A 15,125-nucleotide genomic window follows, 5' to 3' on the forward strand; every position below is an offset into this window, starting at 1 on the left:
GCGAGGAAAAACTCCTTTTAGGGAGAAACCTGGGCCAGACCCAGGCTCTTGGTAGGCGGTGTCTCGTGGTTACAGTCGGGGATGGGATGAACAGTAGCAATAATAGTCACAATAAAGATAATTGAACTATGACTATGACTAGAAATAGTAGTTATTGTGATCAAACATTTTTTAATTTATTTAAACAATTAAACAATACACTGCGACATAGGAACGCGTTCCAGAACCATAAAGAAGAAGAAAAAAACAGAAAGAAAAGAAGAGGAGGGGCAGACCCAACAAAAACACAACAGCAGGAATGGAGCTTGCAGCTCACCAACAAGACACAAAGACAGACACACACAAACAAACAAACACACGACATGGACAGAGAGACGGACACAAGACACATGGGACCAAACACATGCACAGACATGGATTTCAAGGATTCAACAATGCTGAGCCAAGAATCCAAAGTCTTTTGTGGCGCTCCATTAATACGAGCTGTAGAAAGCTCCATATATATGACATCCAAAAATGAAAGGGTCCATGTACTTATAGACAAGTCATGAGGTGCTTTCTAATGTGTTGCAACAATTTTCTTAGGAGCTTTGAGTTCAGCACACACAGCACAATTTGAATTTTAGAGGGCTTAAGGGGTGACAAATCATTCAAAATCAAATCACAGATAGTCATAGGTACAGTATAGTTCATCAAGGCAGATATTTTGTATGAAATATTGTTCTAGAACTGACCAACAGGAGAGCAATCCCTGATCATGTGAAGATATGTACATTGGACTTTTAGTGGGCACAAAGTTCATAAAGGGCTGTTAATTACCTTCATGTGATCATTTTAGGGGTGAGTTACAGTATGTCCTATGAATGAAATTGTAGTGAATTTGCTGATGGTCTGGATTATGTGACACTTCTGGAATGTTAGACCATGCATCATGCCATTTTAAATCGATGCTCAGGTCTGGGAAATCACATTCCCAGAACTGATAAAGCCTGGAAACCATTTCACAGGATTTTGGTTGCTCAGTAAATAGTTTCCAGATATGATGGATGAGCAAAGACCTCTGCCGAGGGACACCGTATGCTTTGAGTGCTCATCTTAATTGAAGGTAAAAGAAAAATGAGGAACATAGTAGACTGAATGTGTTTTGTAAGTCTGAAAAAGAGCCAAGAAGTCGTGAACCGTGAAGTTGCCGGGAAAAGCAAATATTCCAGCCCTCAATGATGATCTCCGCGCAGCTTGTAGGATTGCCTGCTTGGTTGTGTAGAGGAGAACGTTAAAAATCAGCGTAGTAGTGGTGTATTTGTTTGGACTATCACTGTAAATCCGGTGGGCTCTCATAATCTTGATCTGAACATCTAGCTATCTAGGTAGATTTGGGAACCACTTAGTCAGTGAACGCAATATACATGTTTTTTTAGAACATTTTGGCTAGGAGCTACACTTTTAGCCGACTCTAAAGCTGGCTATAAGCACAGAATGCAAACTTGACATTTGACATTTCACTGTATTGGAAACTGCACATGCAGAACAATTGTAATTTTAACTAACACCTATCTGAATTAGATTAACTTGCAATATTAAACTTGAGACAAAGCAAAATGCCAAAAGGTGCAGAGGTCCAAGTACTGGGGGATGACAGGAGAAGAGTTAGTAAATGACTGATGGGTTCTCTCAGTACAGCCGTGGTAACCCTTGCACTGCATGTGAGACAAAGACAGAGTGAGAGAGCTATATAAGTTCCAAAATAACTTTAATTGCAACTTCTCACGTACAAAACTAGAGGTCTCCAATACTGCTTAAAATGCTGGTATATGTATCGGCAAGTACTGTAGTTTAAGCACCGATCAGCAAATTAATTTAGCACCGAAGAAAATCTACTTTAAAGTAGTTTATGTTCTTTTTCCATTATGACTGACTGTCAAACTGGATAACAAAAGAAAGCTCTCTTGTGTTTTAAAAAACAGTCTAACCTGAGCCAGGCCGTACAAGGAAAATAGCAATCATTTCACATCCATAATGTGATGGTATCGGATGAGTAATAGGCATCGTCCGATAAACAAGAAATGGTATTGGTCCATCTCTATACAAAACCAGCATGTGTGCCCTTCATTTCATCACAATGTGGACCATGAACATAACAAACATCGCTGATTGACCTTGCATTGATTTATGAATTGAATGAAATGACTACTCACCAAATAATTAGTAAGACGGGGATAACCTCGGGGATGGATGAAGAAAAGAATGGCTATATTGCTCTTCCCAAAATGCAAAAAGAAAACGTGCATGATACTCTTACTTCAGATACACAGTTGGTCAGCAGTAAAGTTCTGTATTTTAGGAATACATTATAGTTGTTGTATGTTGGGTAACTTATATTCTCATTTGTATAAACAGTAAAGGGCTGTATTTAACAATAACATTAATAATGTGAAAATCCTGCTATAAATGAATTGACAGCGATCCTTAACATTAAAAATGTTTTAAGGTGGCGTATTTCACAGCTACATTCCCCTATGTGATGCTCCTGGTCCTACTCATCAGGGGCCTGACTCTACCTGGAGCTTTGGACGGGATTTACTTTTACTTGTATCCAGACCTGAACCACCTGGCTAACCTTCAGGTGACCATTTAAATTAAAACCAACTTTAGGATTACTCTGTTATCACTAATGAAGAACATAGTTTAAAATCTGCCTTCATTTTTTTTTATATATACTGTATATATTTCTGTTTCCAATGCATTTATGTATTTGATCTGTAACATCATTAGAGACATCTGCATTTCCATCAGGACAGTCTTTGTTGAAGATAAGGAAAGATTTATAATACATATGCATAATATGAAATGTCTTTGGAGATTGGACTCCATCTTTATAAACAATTTGGAAGGGTTAGAGAAGCCAAGACAAACCCCCCCCCCGATGAAGTCTAGACACTGGTGATGGTGGTAAAGGAGCCCGAAGATCGGACCAAAGGAGTGAAAGGGAGCGGACTGCAAAAGGAGGACCCAGGGAGCCACGGTTTACGAAGACTGAAGGTGGAATGGGTGGAGGTTGCACTCTTGACTGAAATGACAGCTGACCGCAGGGAGAGAGAAACCGATTTAAAGCAGCGACGTAATGCTGTGATTGGTTTGTAAAGTTCATGGCTTATTCCTATTGGTTTAACTGAAGAGAGACTGCCTCCACCCAGCTGATCAATTTAGGAAGAGAGAGGTGATTGAATTATTAGCAAGGGAGTAAGCCAGCCTCCACTAAGTGTAGCTCCTACGGCACCATTTTTATGCTACCTAGCACCTAGTACCTAGCGTCATTAGCATTCCATTGACTTCCATTCATTTTGACGTCACTTTGACAGTAAATAACTTTACAACTGAAGCTTTTAAAGACTATTTGTAGCCTTTTTGCTGCTGACTAATGACAACAACACTGTTGGTGTAATCCACATGATACAAGCCTTCGTGCACCACCCCCAACCCTCCACGCAGTTGCCTTTAACCAAGGAAGACATGGAGAACTAAAAAAAATCATAATTGACTCTTCAAAAGAGGTAATTAATATAATTTGCAGCACGCCAAAAACGCCGGACGACACAATCTTCTGAACAACGTACTGAGAATCACAGAGGGAGTTGTGTGTAACTGAATTAGCTAATTAGCTTTGTATCATTTGGCAATGGTTTGAACGTAATGGATGTTTGTTAATATCCAAAAGTTGCGCACTAAAGCTTTAAAGCCGCCTAAATACGATCCGCGGTAAACTAGGCGTAGTTCTATTTCCACAGCACTGCTGAGTACGGTCTGCCAGAGGAACATACACTCATTGAATGGAGAAAAAGGAGTGAAAAAGAAGGAACTTCCTTGTACGTTCAAAAGTAGTTTTAGTTCAAAACTCAGATTGGACAGATAGTCTAGCTAGCTGTCTGGATTTACCCTGCAGAGATCTGAGGAGCAGTTAACCATAGTCCTCATAAACATACCAGAGTTTAGAACGGCAACACAAAGAAAGAAGAAGGTGACGGACATACGGCCGAAAAAAAAGGGACATTTGGCGGAATTTCCCCAAACGAAAAGGACATGTACAATATTATGTGAAGTTAACTGTTGACACAATACAGTAACGTGAGATATTTAAATTATCTGGATACATGCTTTAACCTCTTACCAGTGTATTTCCATGTGTACTTCGTCCATAGCAATCCCACCAATCGGTCCCAAATCGTCCCAGTTAGAGAGGAAATGCTGAAACTTGATATTTTTCGAGTTGCTTAGAAGTTGCGGTAAATGTTCCTCGATCTGACCAGGGTTTAAAGTAAGCACAAAGAAAGCGGAATTAGGAGTGATCTATTAGGGATCAAAACATCTGTGCAAAATTTCATGGCAATGGCATAGTGATGATAACGACAACTAATCAACAGGCATAACCAATTTTAAAAAAACACAAAATTTCAATCAGAAGAAGAATCATAAGAATTATACTTTTTCCTGACATTCCAGGTCTGGCTAGAGGCAGGATCCCAAATATTCTTCTCCTATAGCTTGGTTACAGGGACTCTGCATGTTCTGGGCAGCTATAATGACTACAACAACAATTGTTACAAGTAAGTATATGTTAGATATTACAGGGACCTTCGGTTACATTAATTTTGTAACGTCTGTTTGTATACTCTACTTCGTTTATGAACAGATGAGGGTTTGCCAGTATGATCTAAGTCCCATAAATTCTACCTGTAAAACGGGGGTTAGTTACTTTTTTCTGGGGAAAAGGTGAAATGTTTGGCAGGTGATACTGTGTGTATGGAGAAATGAAGACTAAGCTGAAAGAAAACAAGAATGCACTTAAACTGGCAAAACCTGTTATTAAGTCACAAACACAGCAGAGAAAATAATTCAGATCACTTGCTACTCAGGGGTTTTGTATTTTTGTCATAACATTTCCTGTTTCTATCCTGTTTTGGTAGAAACAAAACATCACCTATTGTCTCTCTTTCTGTGGCCTCTAGGGACTGCTTTTGGCTCTGTCTGCTGAACAGTGGGACCAGTTTTGTTGCTGGATTTGTCGTCTTCTCTGTACTTGGATTCATGGCTCAGAAACAGGGTGTCAGTGTTGACAATGTGGCTGAGTCAGGTATAACTCTTTAAAAATGAAAAAAAAAACATAATATATAGGGATGAGCGAGTACAGCATTATCTGTATCTGTATCTGTTTACCACATGAATTATCTGTATCCGGATCCGTACTCGGACTGGGTGGGGCCTAAACAGGAAGTGGTCATATTTAACCCAGAAGTGGGTCGGGTTCTCTTGAAATGTGCGGGGCTTTAACCGGTATGTTATTTTAAGCATGCAATTGATATGAATTGATCAGAAATTGTTATATTTATTGCTGATTAGAAAACTATTTACACGACAGCTCAAGCTCAGTCAATGGTGTTGTCATGGTAACAAACAAACTTATACAGAACGTTTTGCAACAATGAATACAACAGATGCGGTTGCAATTATGAAGTAAAATGTAATGAACAAGAGTTTTCATACTCAATAAACTTTTTTTTTAACTTTTTATTTTTTTGATCAGTGTGATTTTTTTTTTTTGGTTCTTTTTTTGTTGTTTCACACCAGGTATATGTGGGTGTGGTGTGTTGGAGTAGAGAGAGACACAGAGAGAGGGGGGGGGGGGGGGGGGGGGGGGGCAGCTGACTGTAAAAAAAAAAAAAAAATCTCCGATGGCAGAGATGCAACGGGAGTTGCATTTAAACCAAGCAGCATGTCTGAAACCACGTTCACCAGAAATCTACTGGTTACTATTCTGTAAGTACTACAAACCAAAGTTAAAGACAAACCTGAAGCTGAAGTAACCCTAAACGTTAACGGAACAGATCCGCAGACCCGATTAACTGCCTGCCTGCGGGAGCGAGCAAGCAAGAGCGAGCGAGAGAGAGAGAGAGAGAGAGAGAGAGAGAGAGAGAGAGAGGCCGAGGGAGCGCATTTCTCCGTGTTCTGTGTGTGTGTGATTGATCCGAGTGGGTTTGCTGTGATTACCACAGAACGCTGCGCGGCCAGTTGAGGAGTTGTATTCAATCCGAGCACGGATATTGACTCATATTACTCGTATAATACTTGTACTCGGCAAAAGTGCTTTATCCGTACCGGATACTCGTTTCAGCCGGATACTCGGATCACCCCTAATAATATAGGCTACAGTATGTATCAGTATTGACTCTCTTCATGTTTATTACCTATACACAGGTCCAGGTTTGGCCTTCATTGCTTACCCTCAGGCAACAGCTATGATGCCTTTTCCACAGTTCTGGACTGTCTGCTTCTTCCTGATGCTCATTCTGCTGAGTGTTGACACGCATGTAAGATTGTTGCACCAACTATTGTAAATGTCTGTAATAAATAAAACCGGCCCACCTAGTGGAATGGAGGGGTTGGCACACTCACAGGTAGACAAAGAAATCATACAACTGCTCTCTTTTTGCCCCCAGTTTGTGACAGTAGAGAGTCTTATCACCACTGTGAGCGACTTGTTTCCGAAGCTGTTGCGTGCACCAGTGAAGCATGAGATCTTTGTCCTTGCCATCTGTTCGTCCTTCTTCCTCATACACCTGACCCTGGTCACTGAGGTAAAATAAATGTTGACGTAAAAGCACATTTATGAAGCATATTTACACGTTGTTACAGTGTTGTTTTGAAAAATGTTAACGGTCTCTGTCTTCTAGGGAGGAATTTACGTATTCCAGCTCATTGATTATTACGGTTGTACCAGAGCCAGTCAAGATTTTACGGCTGTATGTCAATGCCTGGCTTTAGGATGGATTTTTGGTAAGTAAAAAATGGATTTCCATGGTTTGGATGTCCATGTGCTTTTACTTTCATGACACTTTCTATTTTTGGTCATCCAGATATTAAAGTTTGTAAGATAGAAATACAAGCACACAAAGAACTGGGAAATGCAGTGAGATACAATTGGTGAGATACAGTGGTTTACAGTTATGGTAAGTGACATTGTAATGCCTGATATTGTTGGCCAAAGGAAGCATGTATAAAGAAAAGGAAATAGGGCCCAGAATGCTTCCTTGAGGAACTCCATAATAAATATCAATTGTTTTTCTACCTTCAGAAGGGCGGCTTGTAGACTAATGTGTGGACCACTTTTGTTTAAAGAAAATGTGTTATTCAGATGAACATGTAGTTTGTTAAAAATAATAAACTTCAAATGGAGTCAGCAATGTCCAGAACAGACCTTGTAATTAGGTCCCGAGCGCTAACGATGTAGAAAAAAGCTCATTTGAGCCATACCCCTAACGCAACAGGAAGTCCGCCATTTTTATTTGAAAGTTCAAAATTAGTGCAAATTTGGCCATTTCCACGTCGTAATTTAACAATCTCCTCCTGGAGATTTCATCTGATCAACTTCAAATTTGGTCTATGCAATCTTAAGACTTTGAAGATAAAAAGTTGTTAAAATACGCAAGTTATAAAGGACCAACATCCGGTAGGGGGCCATCAAAACAGGAAGTGGATGTTACTTGAGTGTACATTGACCAATTGGTTTAAAACTTTCAGAAATTTATAAGAGTCCAATCCTGAGGAAATCTAGAGAAAGATAATGACTCAAAGTCATAGCAACCCCTAGTGGCAATGGGAAGTAGGCCTAAAAGTCAAAGTGCTATACTTTAACGATCTTCTATAAAATTTGGTCTGTACCATCTCAACACCTTAAAGGTGAAAAGTAATTAAAAGAAAAACTTTCGGTAAATGTGTGGGCGTGGCATGGCGGCTATTTAGAGTTCACAATGTCCTTTCTGCTTTAAATTTCTCATGATCAACACATAAAAGTTATGTGTGGTCTACATGTGATACTGAGCCATCCCCTATACTTTAACCACGGCCATCTACCAAGGCCACGCCCCCTTGTGTAACATTTAAACCGTTTAAGGCAGTCTTGTGTGAGGTCACTGAACGCAGCCAAGTTACTTTTAGATTGGTCATGGTTTGGCCCGCCTCCTATGCTTTAGCCACGCCCTTTAATAACTAATGACCCGTTTGATGGACACTATTGTGTGAGGTATCATTGAACTCAGCAGAGTTCCATTTTAAGTGGTCAGGGTTTGGCCCACGGAAGTGAGTGAGGACGCGAGCTTACTTGAAACCAACCTACTTTTAAAAAAATAGTCCCGCATTTTCATTACAAAATGTTTTTCTGAACATCAATGACATTCAAAACGGTGATAACTGAAACAGAGATACTACACACCATGTGTGTATACACAAATGTATTGCAAACAGAACTAAGTACTACACAGATAACATCTGGCTCTGCACCACCAAAGTTAAAATAAAATAAGAATATAAAAAAATATAATATTATATTATATATTTAATAATATCTATATAAAAATATAGAATATATAAGTGCATATGACACTGTTATCAAAACCCACGCAATTGGCATATAGACACACTTGCAGATGGCATCTTGGAAGTTTGTGATCAATACTGTATGGTGATGTAACTAAGTGGTGTCCCATTTCATAGGGGGATGTTTTCACCCCTACCCCTTACCCCTTGGGCCAATGGGTAGGGGTAAGGGGTAGGGCTAAGATGGAGAAATGGGATTCAGCCTAGTTTTTGTTTTATTTTTGGATGACATAATTTTGTAATTGTTTTGTAACACTGATTTAATTGTTGTTAACCTTACTGAAAGACAGTCTAGGTAGAGTTTTTTTGACACGGAGATCCCAAGCTGTCTTTTTTAAATTTTGAAAGTATCTAGTGTGCAAAACAAAATGATCAACTTGTCTCAATGTCAGCATTTTGCAGTATAATTCAAATACTTGAACATAATGTGAAAAAAAATCTTAACTTCCATCAGGTGCTGACCGCATATTTAACCTCATTAAAGACATGACAGGACAGAGACCATCAGTTTTCTTCAAACTATGCTGGAATTACATCGTCCCTCTGCTTTCACTGGTGAGTCAGAAACACTTTGCTTGCTCTTGACTAGTTGCCAATGACTTCACAACGTTTCCTGAAATGTAATAGTTTCCTCACTAAATCAACTTGTATATGCCTTCCAGTGTACACAGTACAGCTTAATTTGCATGTTAAGTTTCATAACTAACCTCCGATAGCGCTCTTAGCTAATTTTATGTTCCATAGTCATACACTGAAATGCATTGAGTTAGTTATTTATAATTTATGTTGAGTCCACAATTATGCAGTTTCAGAATTTGCCTCTTCTAAAGTATCTTTGTTATTCAGTGAATGACACATTATGTCTCTGGACCATAGACTTTTAACATTAATATATATAGAGTATGCCCTGGGCGATGTTTCGTAATGTTTTGTAATTGTGTAGTCTGTTCATAGCCCAGCAAAAGTAGACTAGTCTTGCTTTTTTCCAGTTTTCCTGTTTTCTTTCAGCAACAATGCATGATATATTCATGCAGAACAACTGAAGCCATAGGAAATGGTTTCTGTACTAATATTTCTTTGTAAGACAAGCTCTTTACTCAATTTCCCCACCTAAAAAAACGTAACGTGACTCTCTGCACCTTCCCAGAGTTCCTTTATCCTGTATCTGGTTCATTACCAACACCTAAGGATCAACGACTGGTACGTTTACCCTGACTGGGCGTACGCTCTAGGATGGTCCATGACCCTCTCCTCTGTTCTCATGGTGCCACTGTGGGCAGTTGGACAGATGTGTTTGACAGCAGGAACCTTCAGACAGGTCAGTGTTCAAAGAACAGTTGTAGATTATATACAATGTGAGAAAAATACACAGAATACCAATAATACAAAGATGTGAGCGAAGCCATTCGCTCCGTTGTGGCAACGCTGCCTAATATCCACAAGTTAAAGCCGGAGCGAGACCAAGGGAACAGTTTGATTTTCCAGCTTGCTCCATTAGTGGTGAAGGAGTTAGCTTAAGTGAACGCTATTGATGCTAAGCCAAACGTTAGTAATGGTTATTAGATTAGATTAGATGATTAGATTAGATGATACTTCATTCATCCCACAGCGGGGAAATTCCCTTATTACAGCAGCATTCTCTACAATTAAAGCAAAACAAATAAGTAAAAACACAGGAAAAACAGGCAAATACTAGACAATGTGCAGAAGATAGACTGAAGTAAAGTGGCTTCACAAAAGTTTTTGTAAAGTAAAGTAAAGTGCAGTTGCCATAGTACAAGAAAACAACATTGCAGTGTGGTAAGTGACCTAAAAATTAAATTGAATATGTAATTAAAGTGATAATGCGAAAGCAGGTAACCATAATATAAGTTACATTCACCTGTGCGTTTTTAATAATTTTGAAAAAGTAAGTACTTGTTATGGCAGATCCAATAGTTTTAAACTGAAAGAGTACCCTACAGCGCATGAAATTAACACCCGCTGTTGCAAGTGAATTTGGTAATTGGCGGGTAACACTGTCAATCTACCTGCCACGTTGGCTGGTAGCCAATGAGAATTGAGTGATTCAGACGCGTAACTATATGTAAGCAGAGTACGCAGTTGCTTACTGGCCTGGACCAATCAGGGGTCCCCATCACAGGAAGACATTGATTGACAGCCGGGGCCCCCTATCGCATTTTCATTACTCGCGACAATCCCAGCAGTCTCACGTGCAGCCACTGACCAAGCGGGAGTGGGAACGGGTCAAATTAATTTCCTTGTTTCTGATATGAAGACGAGACGTGTGTGACTCGAAAATATCACCAATAAAATGTACAGCGAAAGACGTCTTGCCAACATGGACACATGATACCATCAATGTACGCTATAAAGTTTTTTCACTATAAAGTCGCTGAAAGTTGCTGCTGTTTCAGACTCTGTAGAAATGAAATGTACGCTATTACGGTATTGCAATGACAGCTCTAATTCCATTATTTTTGAAATGTCTTGGTAAAACTGTTTTTCCACTGAACACAATGTATTTCATCTTGAAACACACTGCACACTGGCAGGGAGAGGGACTTCTGAGCTGCACAGTCTGTCATTAGGAATGGTATGACAGATAACTGCAGTGGTTTTGAAACAGTGACTTTTTCAAACCTTGACAGTCTAGTTGACAGGCGATGCTTCCATAAAATACTCACACCATAAGATTTATGATAAATAGTCATCAGTTATGGTATGTAGCCTGTAGAACTAGAAAAAAAAACTTATATTACAAAACCCAACATTAAAGATATCTAGCCTTACACTGTACATTGCTGTCGACTTATTGTCAAGCCCTATGTTCTCATGATTACAGTTGTGTAAAAGCTTACTTACTTTTTTTATTCCAGCGTTTGTCCATTCTTTGTCGTCCTGCTGACAATGCAGCCTTGCAACCGGAAAGCGGAAAACTGAAAGAGGAGGAGGCGGCGGTCGAACTCAGGGCGTCCGCAGTGGCCGCTGAACTGCAAAGTTACATTACCTAGACATCAGAGCGGTCATATGAGCTTCTAGCAAAATATCATATAACTCAGCGATTTCAGTGATACCAAGCTCAAATTATTGCTTAAATGACAACATTAATTAATTATTTTTCAGAAAAATAGATCTCTGGGGATGAATAGAAGTTTGTGCTGGCCTATATAATTACAAATTTAATATTTTGGGGGTAGGGTTATTGGTCAGACAAAATCTATTTGACACTGACATTATATAGTTGATGAAAACTATGTGGTGGCGATGCCCTTCTCTCCAGATGTGCACAGATGTTTTAGTGTTCAAATGTGGGTTCCACCTACACAATGAATCCTTTGTCAAACGGTTTAACATGCTGTAGATTACACCAGCCTAGGATTGGTCATTTTTTATTAAGCACCTGAAAGTACCCACTTTGATAATCCCCATTTTAGGTTTTAGTCAAATGTTTCAGTAGTATATGCAAATATTAAAAAGATTCAAACTGATTTGGAATGCTGTCAAGTTGTTATATGACCACATGAAAACCAAAAACCAGTGGTGGAATGTCATTAACCCTCATGTTGTCCTCGGGTCAAATTGACCCGTTTTACTATATCAATGTTCTTTTAATTACCCCAAATAACATGATTGATTCCACACGCTCTTTGGCAAGTACAAATCTCTACTTTCATTCATTTTGGGGCGTCTTACCCAATTTTATAGCATTTGGAGAAAAAAAATTGAAGTGTTTTTGAAATAGTATTGAATAAAAGTTGACATATTCCTGTCTGTGATTATCCATCAACATACATTCCTATAATTTTAGTCTAAATAATTCCTAATTTCTGCTTTTCTAACTCAAACATTAGGTATAATTTCCTATAAATGAGGTTTATTGACCATAAATTCCAAAAATAACTGTAAAACTAAAGTTAATAAATGTTGCGTAGTGTTGAAAAAGGGACAAATACGTAAGAAAAAGTAAAAAAAAAAAAACATTGGTAAAAAGTGTCAAAAAAGAGTCGATTTTCAATTTTGATGGGAAGACAACTCAAGGGTTAAGTACACTTACTCAAGTACTGCCCTTAAGTAAACCACTGAGATACGTCTCCTCAGTAACAGCAATAAGATGGGACTTTTAGTCTTTTGAGACGTGGCTGGATGACTCCATTAAAGATGCTGAAATTGAAATCGAGAACTATTTCTTAATCAGGAGAGACCTGATTAAGAAGAGACCAAAACCGTACAGTTGACATTGGTTTTAACCAGAAAACGGACTTGGATAATGACCAAATTGAAGCAGTCTTGTTAAACAGTCTGCCTATCTTAGTTGGAGCATGCTACAGGCCACCTGACCAGACAATGTTTTACTTCTGGAACAAGTCTGCTTAAAGTCTATGGACTTTGTTAAATCGGAAGTTATCGAGATAGATTTTAATACTGATAGTCAAAAAAACTGACCTTTCCGGCTATACGGCATTATTGAAGTTTTGTCGCTCATTTAGTAGTTTACATCAGCCGATTAAAGAACCAACACGTCAAACTATTATTGAACTTGTTTTAGTGTCAGAAAAGTCTAGAATAGCAGAACGTGGGGTAAGTATTTATGGATTGAGTGATCGTTCTATTGTTTTTTTTGCACTTGAAAATAAAGAAAGCAGTGCTCAATGTCCATCGTGCTATAACAATCAGTTTGCTGAAAAAGTATAGCAAAGAAGCACTTGTGGACTGCTTGAATCTGATTAACTGGTCTACTGTGCTGTAACATTGAATTTAACAACATGAGGGAAGTCTGGAGCAGCAAGAGGAAAATCACTGGATTCAGACCGACTGGCAGCAGAGAAGTTGAAGGCAACTTGAACAGGGCCAACAAACTTAATCTGTTCTTTAACAGATTTGATGCTATGGCTCCTATAACACGATTTAAAATGAACAAAGTACCATTTTTGGTTCCAGTAGATTTTAAAACAAGTACAGTACATGTGTATATTTGACCATTTGACAATTTTATTATTGACCATATTGCATTTGATTCAATTACATTCCAAAATGTTACACAATGACAATAAAAGTTGATTTAACCAGGCAATCTGATTGGCCGAACATTCAGAACATGCTCAAATCAGCAACATTACAGAGTTGAAACAAAAACTGTTTTTAAAACATTTGTATTAATTAAATTGATCAGGAACCAGAGTGAAAATAACATTCATATAGTGATTCACAACGCTTTGTTAACTTTATTGGAAATGTTTCCTTTAAAACTGTGACTCTGTGCTACTTTAAAACACTGTTTTTACATGTGTACAACTTTGCTTCATTAGTCACAAAGCCCTGTCTGCACACACTGCCAGCAGAGTAATCCTTTAACGATTTGCTACATTTTTAATATTTTCAGCGCTTTACCATCAAGCAGCAGTGGACAGTTGGTGAAGCAGACATAGGTGTTCCAAAATTTTTTTTCTCTGAATCAGGTACTGACCTGAAAATTTGCTAAATAAAAATGTATGACAGGAGAAAAGCAACAGGGAGCGTCCTCGGGGCCACTGACATTTGCTAATCCAAGAATCATACCGCAAACAAAAGCTAAATTGCACAAGCACTTCACATTTCCATTGCATTTGCTACCCTCTGCACAGCTATTGGGACTCTTACAGTTTTCTCTTAAAGCTTTAAAATAAAAGCTTCCAAAAATGAAAAAGTTCTCTTTAGCTGACTTGGGTAGGCAACATTGTATATATGGCAGATTGCCAACATCACACTGACAGCAGCTGAAAGGTCCACCTCTCCATTTTCATCTATCATTTTGTGTCCGTCCATCTGAACATTTACTGATGTCCTATCACTCAGCGGTTTCCTGTCATGCTGCTCAGGGTGATTGTGGATGTTGGCTTCACTGGATCCTGAAACAACAAGGCATCAACGCTTACAGGTATACACTAATTCAATTGTTTTACAGTTGTATATAACTTTTTAAGAATTGTTCATTTATCCTTATCTAGACTATTGCTACAATTTATTTAACATGCCAATGGTTTTTCAGATTAATTGATTAATTATTTTAGTTTCAGCTCAAGTAAACAACAATAAAAACAAGTCAATCATACCATTAGATAAACAAGCATTTTAAGTTAAATTCACGCTCGTTCTTTTTATAGTACATAAACTCAACCTTTTCCAGATTCTTCGCCACCCCATCCCAAAAATATAACGATGAAAAATACAGTTTACATAATTCAATTGAACACAGTTTATTTAACTTTTGATCAATTTAAAATATTTCACGATTTTTGGTTTACATGAGAAATCAAACATTTTATCATTGATCTTTATCGGCCGATATTTACTAAAACTGCATGACCGGGTTCTCATCTAGCTGCCGATAAACTACTACACCACAGATCAACAACTGCGTACAGCTGCGTGCCTGTGACTCTCTGTTCATGTGAAGTCCTGCCTCCCACCCAACTTATTGCAAGTAGGTCCTCAGGCACGCGCACGCAGAGTTTTAGAATTGTAACTGCAGATTCAAGGAGTGCAGGCATAACGTTAGAAAAGCTGTAGACTGTGTGCAACTTCTACAAAGTGTGACTGATACATAGAAGTCGGCTTTCATCATCCATACCATTGGTTTTCTTGGTAGAAAGATCCTATAATAAGTAAAGATTTTTGGCACGGATAAAGAAACCAAATCAAACATACATCTCTATGCT

At 38.5% G+C, this 15,125-nt stretch overlaps 1 protein-coding gene and 1 long non-coding RNA gene across 2 annotated transcripts in view; one reads left to right on the plus strand and one right to left on the minus strand.

Annotated features, from left to right (window-relative positions):
* LOC116698787 (sodium- and chloride-dependent GABA transporter 3) overlaps window positions 1-11,487 on the plus strand; it is a 14,654-nt gene extending 3,167 nt beyond the window's left edge. Inside the window, exons 6-14 of the mRNA XM_032530956.1 lie at window positions 2,489-2,623; window positions 4,498-4,601; window positions 5,004-5,128; window positions 6,250-6,362; window positions 6,492-6,629; window positions 6,726-6,828; window positions 8,882-8,982; window positions 9,575-9,745; window positions 11,307-11,487. Coding sequence (XP_032386847.1) covers window positions 2,489-2,623; window positions 4,498-4,601; window positions 5,004-5,128; window positions 6,250-6,362; window positions 6,492-6,629; window positions 6,726-6,828; window positions 8,882-8,982; window positions 9,575-9,745; window positions 11,307-11,441 — 1,125 coding nt within the window. The 3' untranslated portion in view covers window positions 11,442-11,487. The remainder of the gene's footprint in view (window positions 1-2,488; window positions 2,624-4,497; window positions 4,602-5,003; window positions 5,129-6,249; window positions 6,363-6,491; window positions 6,630-6,725; window positions 6,829-8,881; window positions 8,983-9,574; window positions 9,746-11,306) is intronic.
* Window positions 11,488-13,414: 1,927 nt separating this feature from the next.
* Window positions 13,415-15,125, minus strand: part of LOC116698806 (uncharacterized) — a 3,689-nt gene continuing 1,978 nt past the window's right edge. Inside the window, exon 5 of the long non-coding RNA XR_004334302.1 lies at window positions 13,415-14,315. This is a non-coding gene — a long non-coding RNA (uncharacterized LOC116698806). The remainder of the gene's footprint in view (window positions 14,316-15,125) is intronic.

This window comes from Etheostoma spectabile, chromosome 12, assembly GCF_008692095.1.
Source record: "Etheostoma spectabile isolate EspeVRDwgs_2016 chromosome 12, UIUC_Espe_1.0, whole genome shotgun sequence".
Lineage (NCBI taxonomy): Eukaryota > Metazoa > Chordata > Actinopteri > Perciformes > Percidae > Etheostoma > Etheostoma spectabile.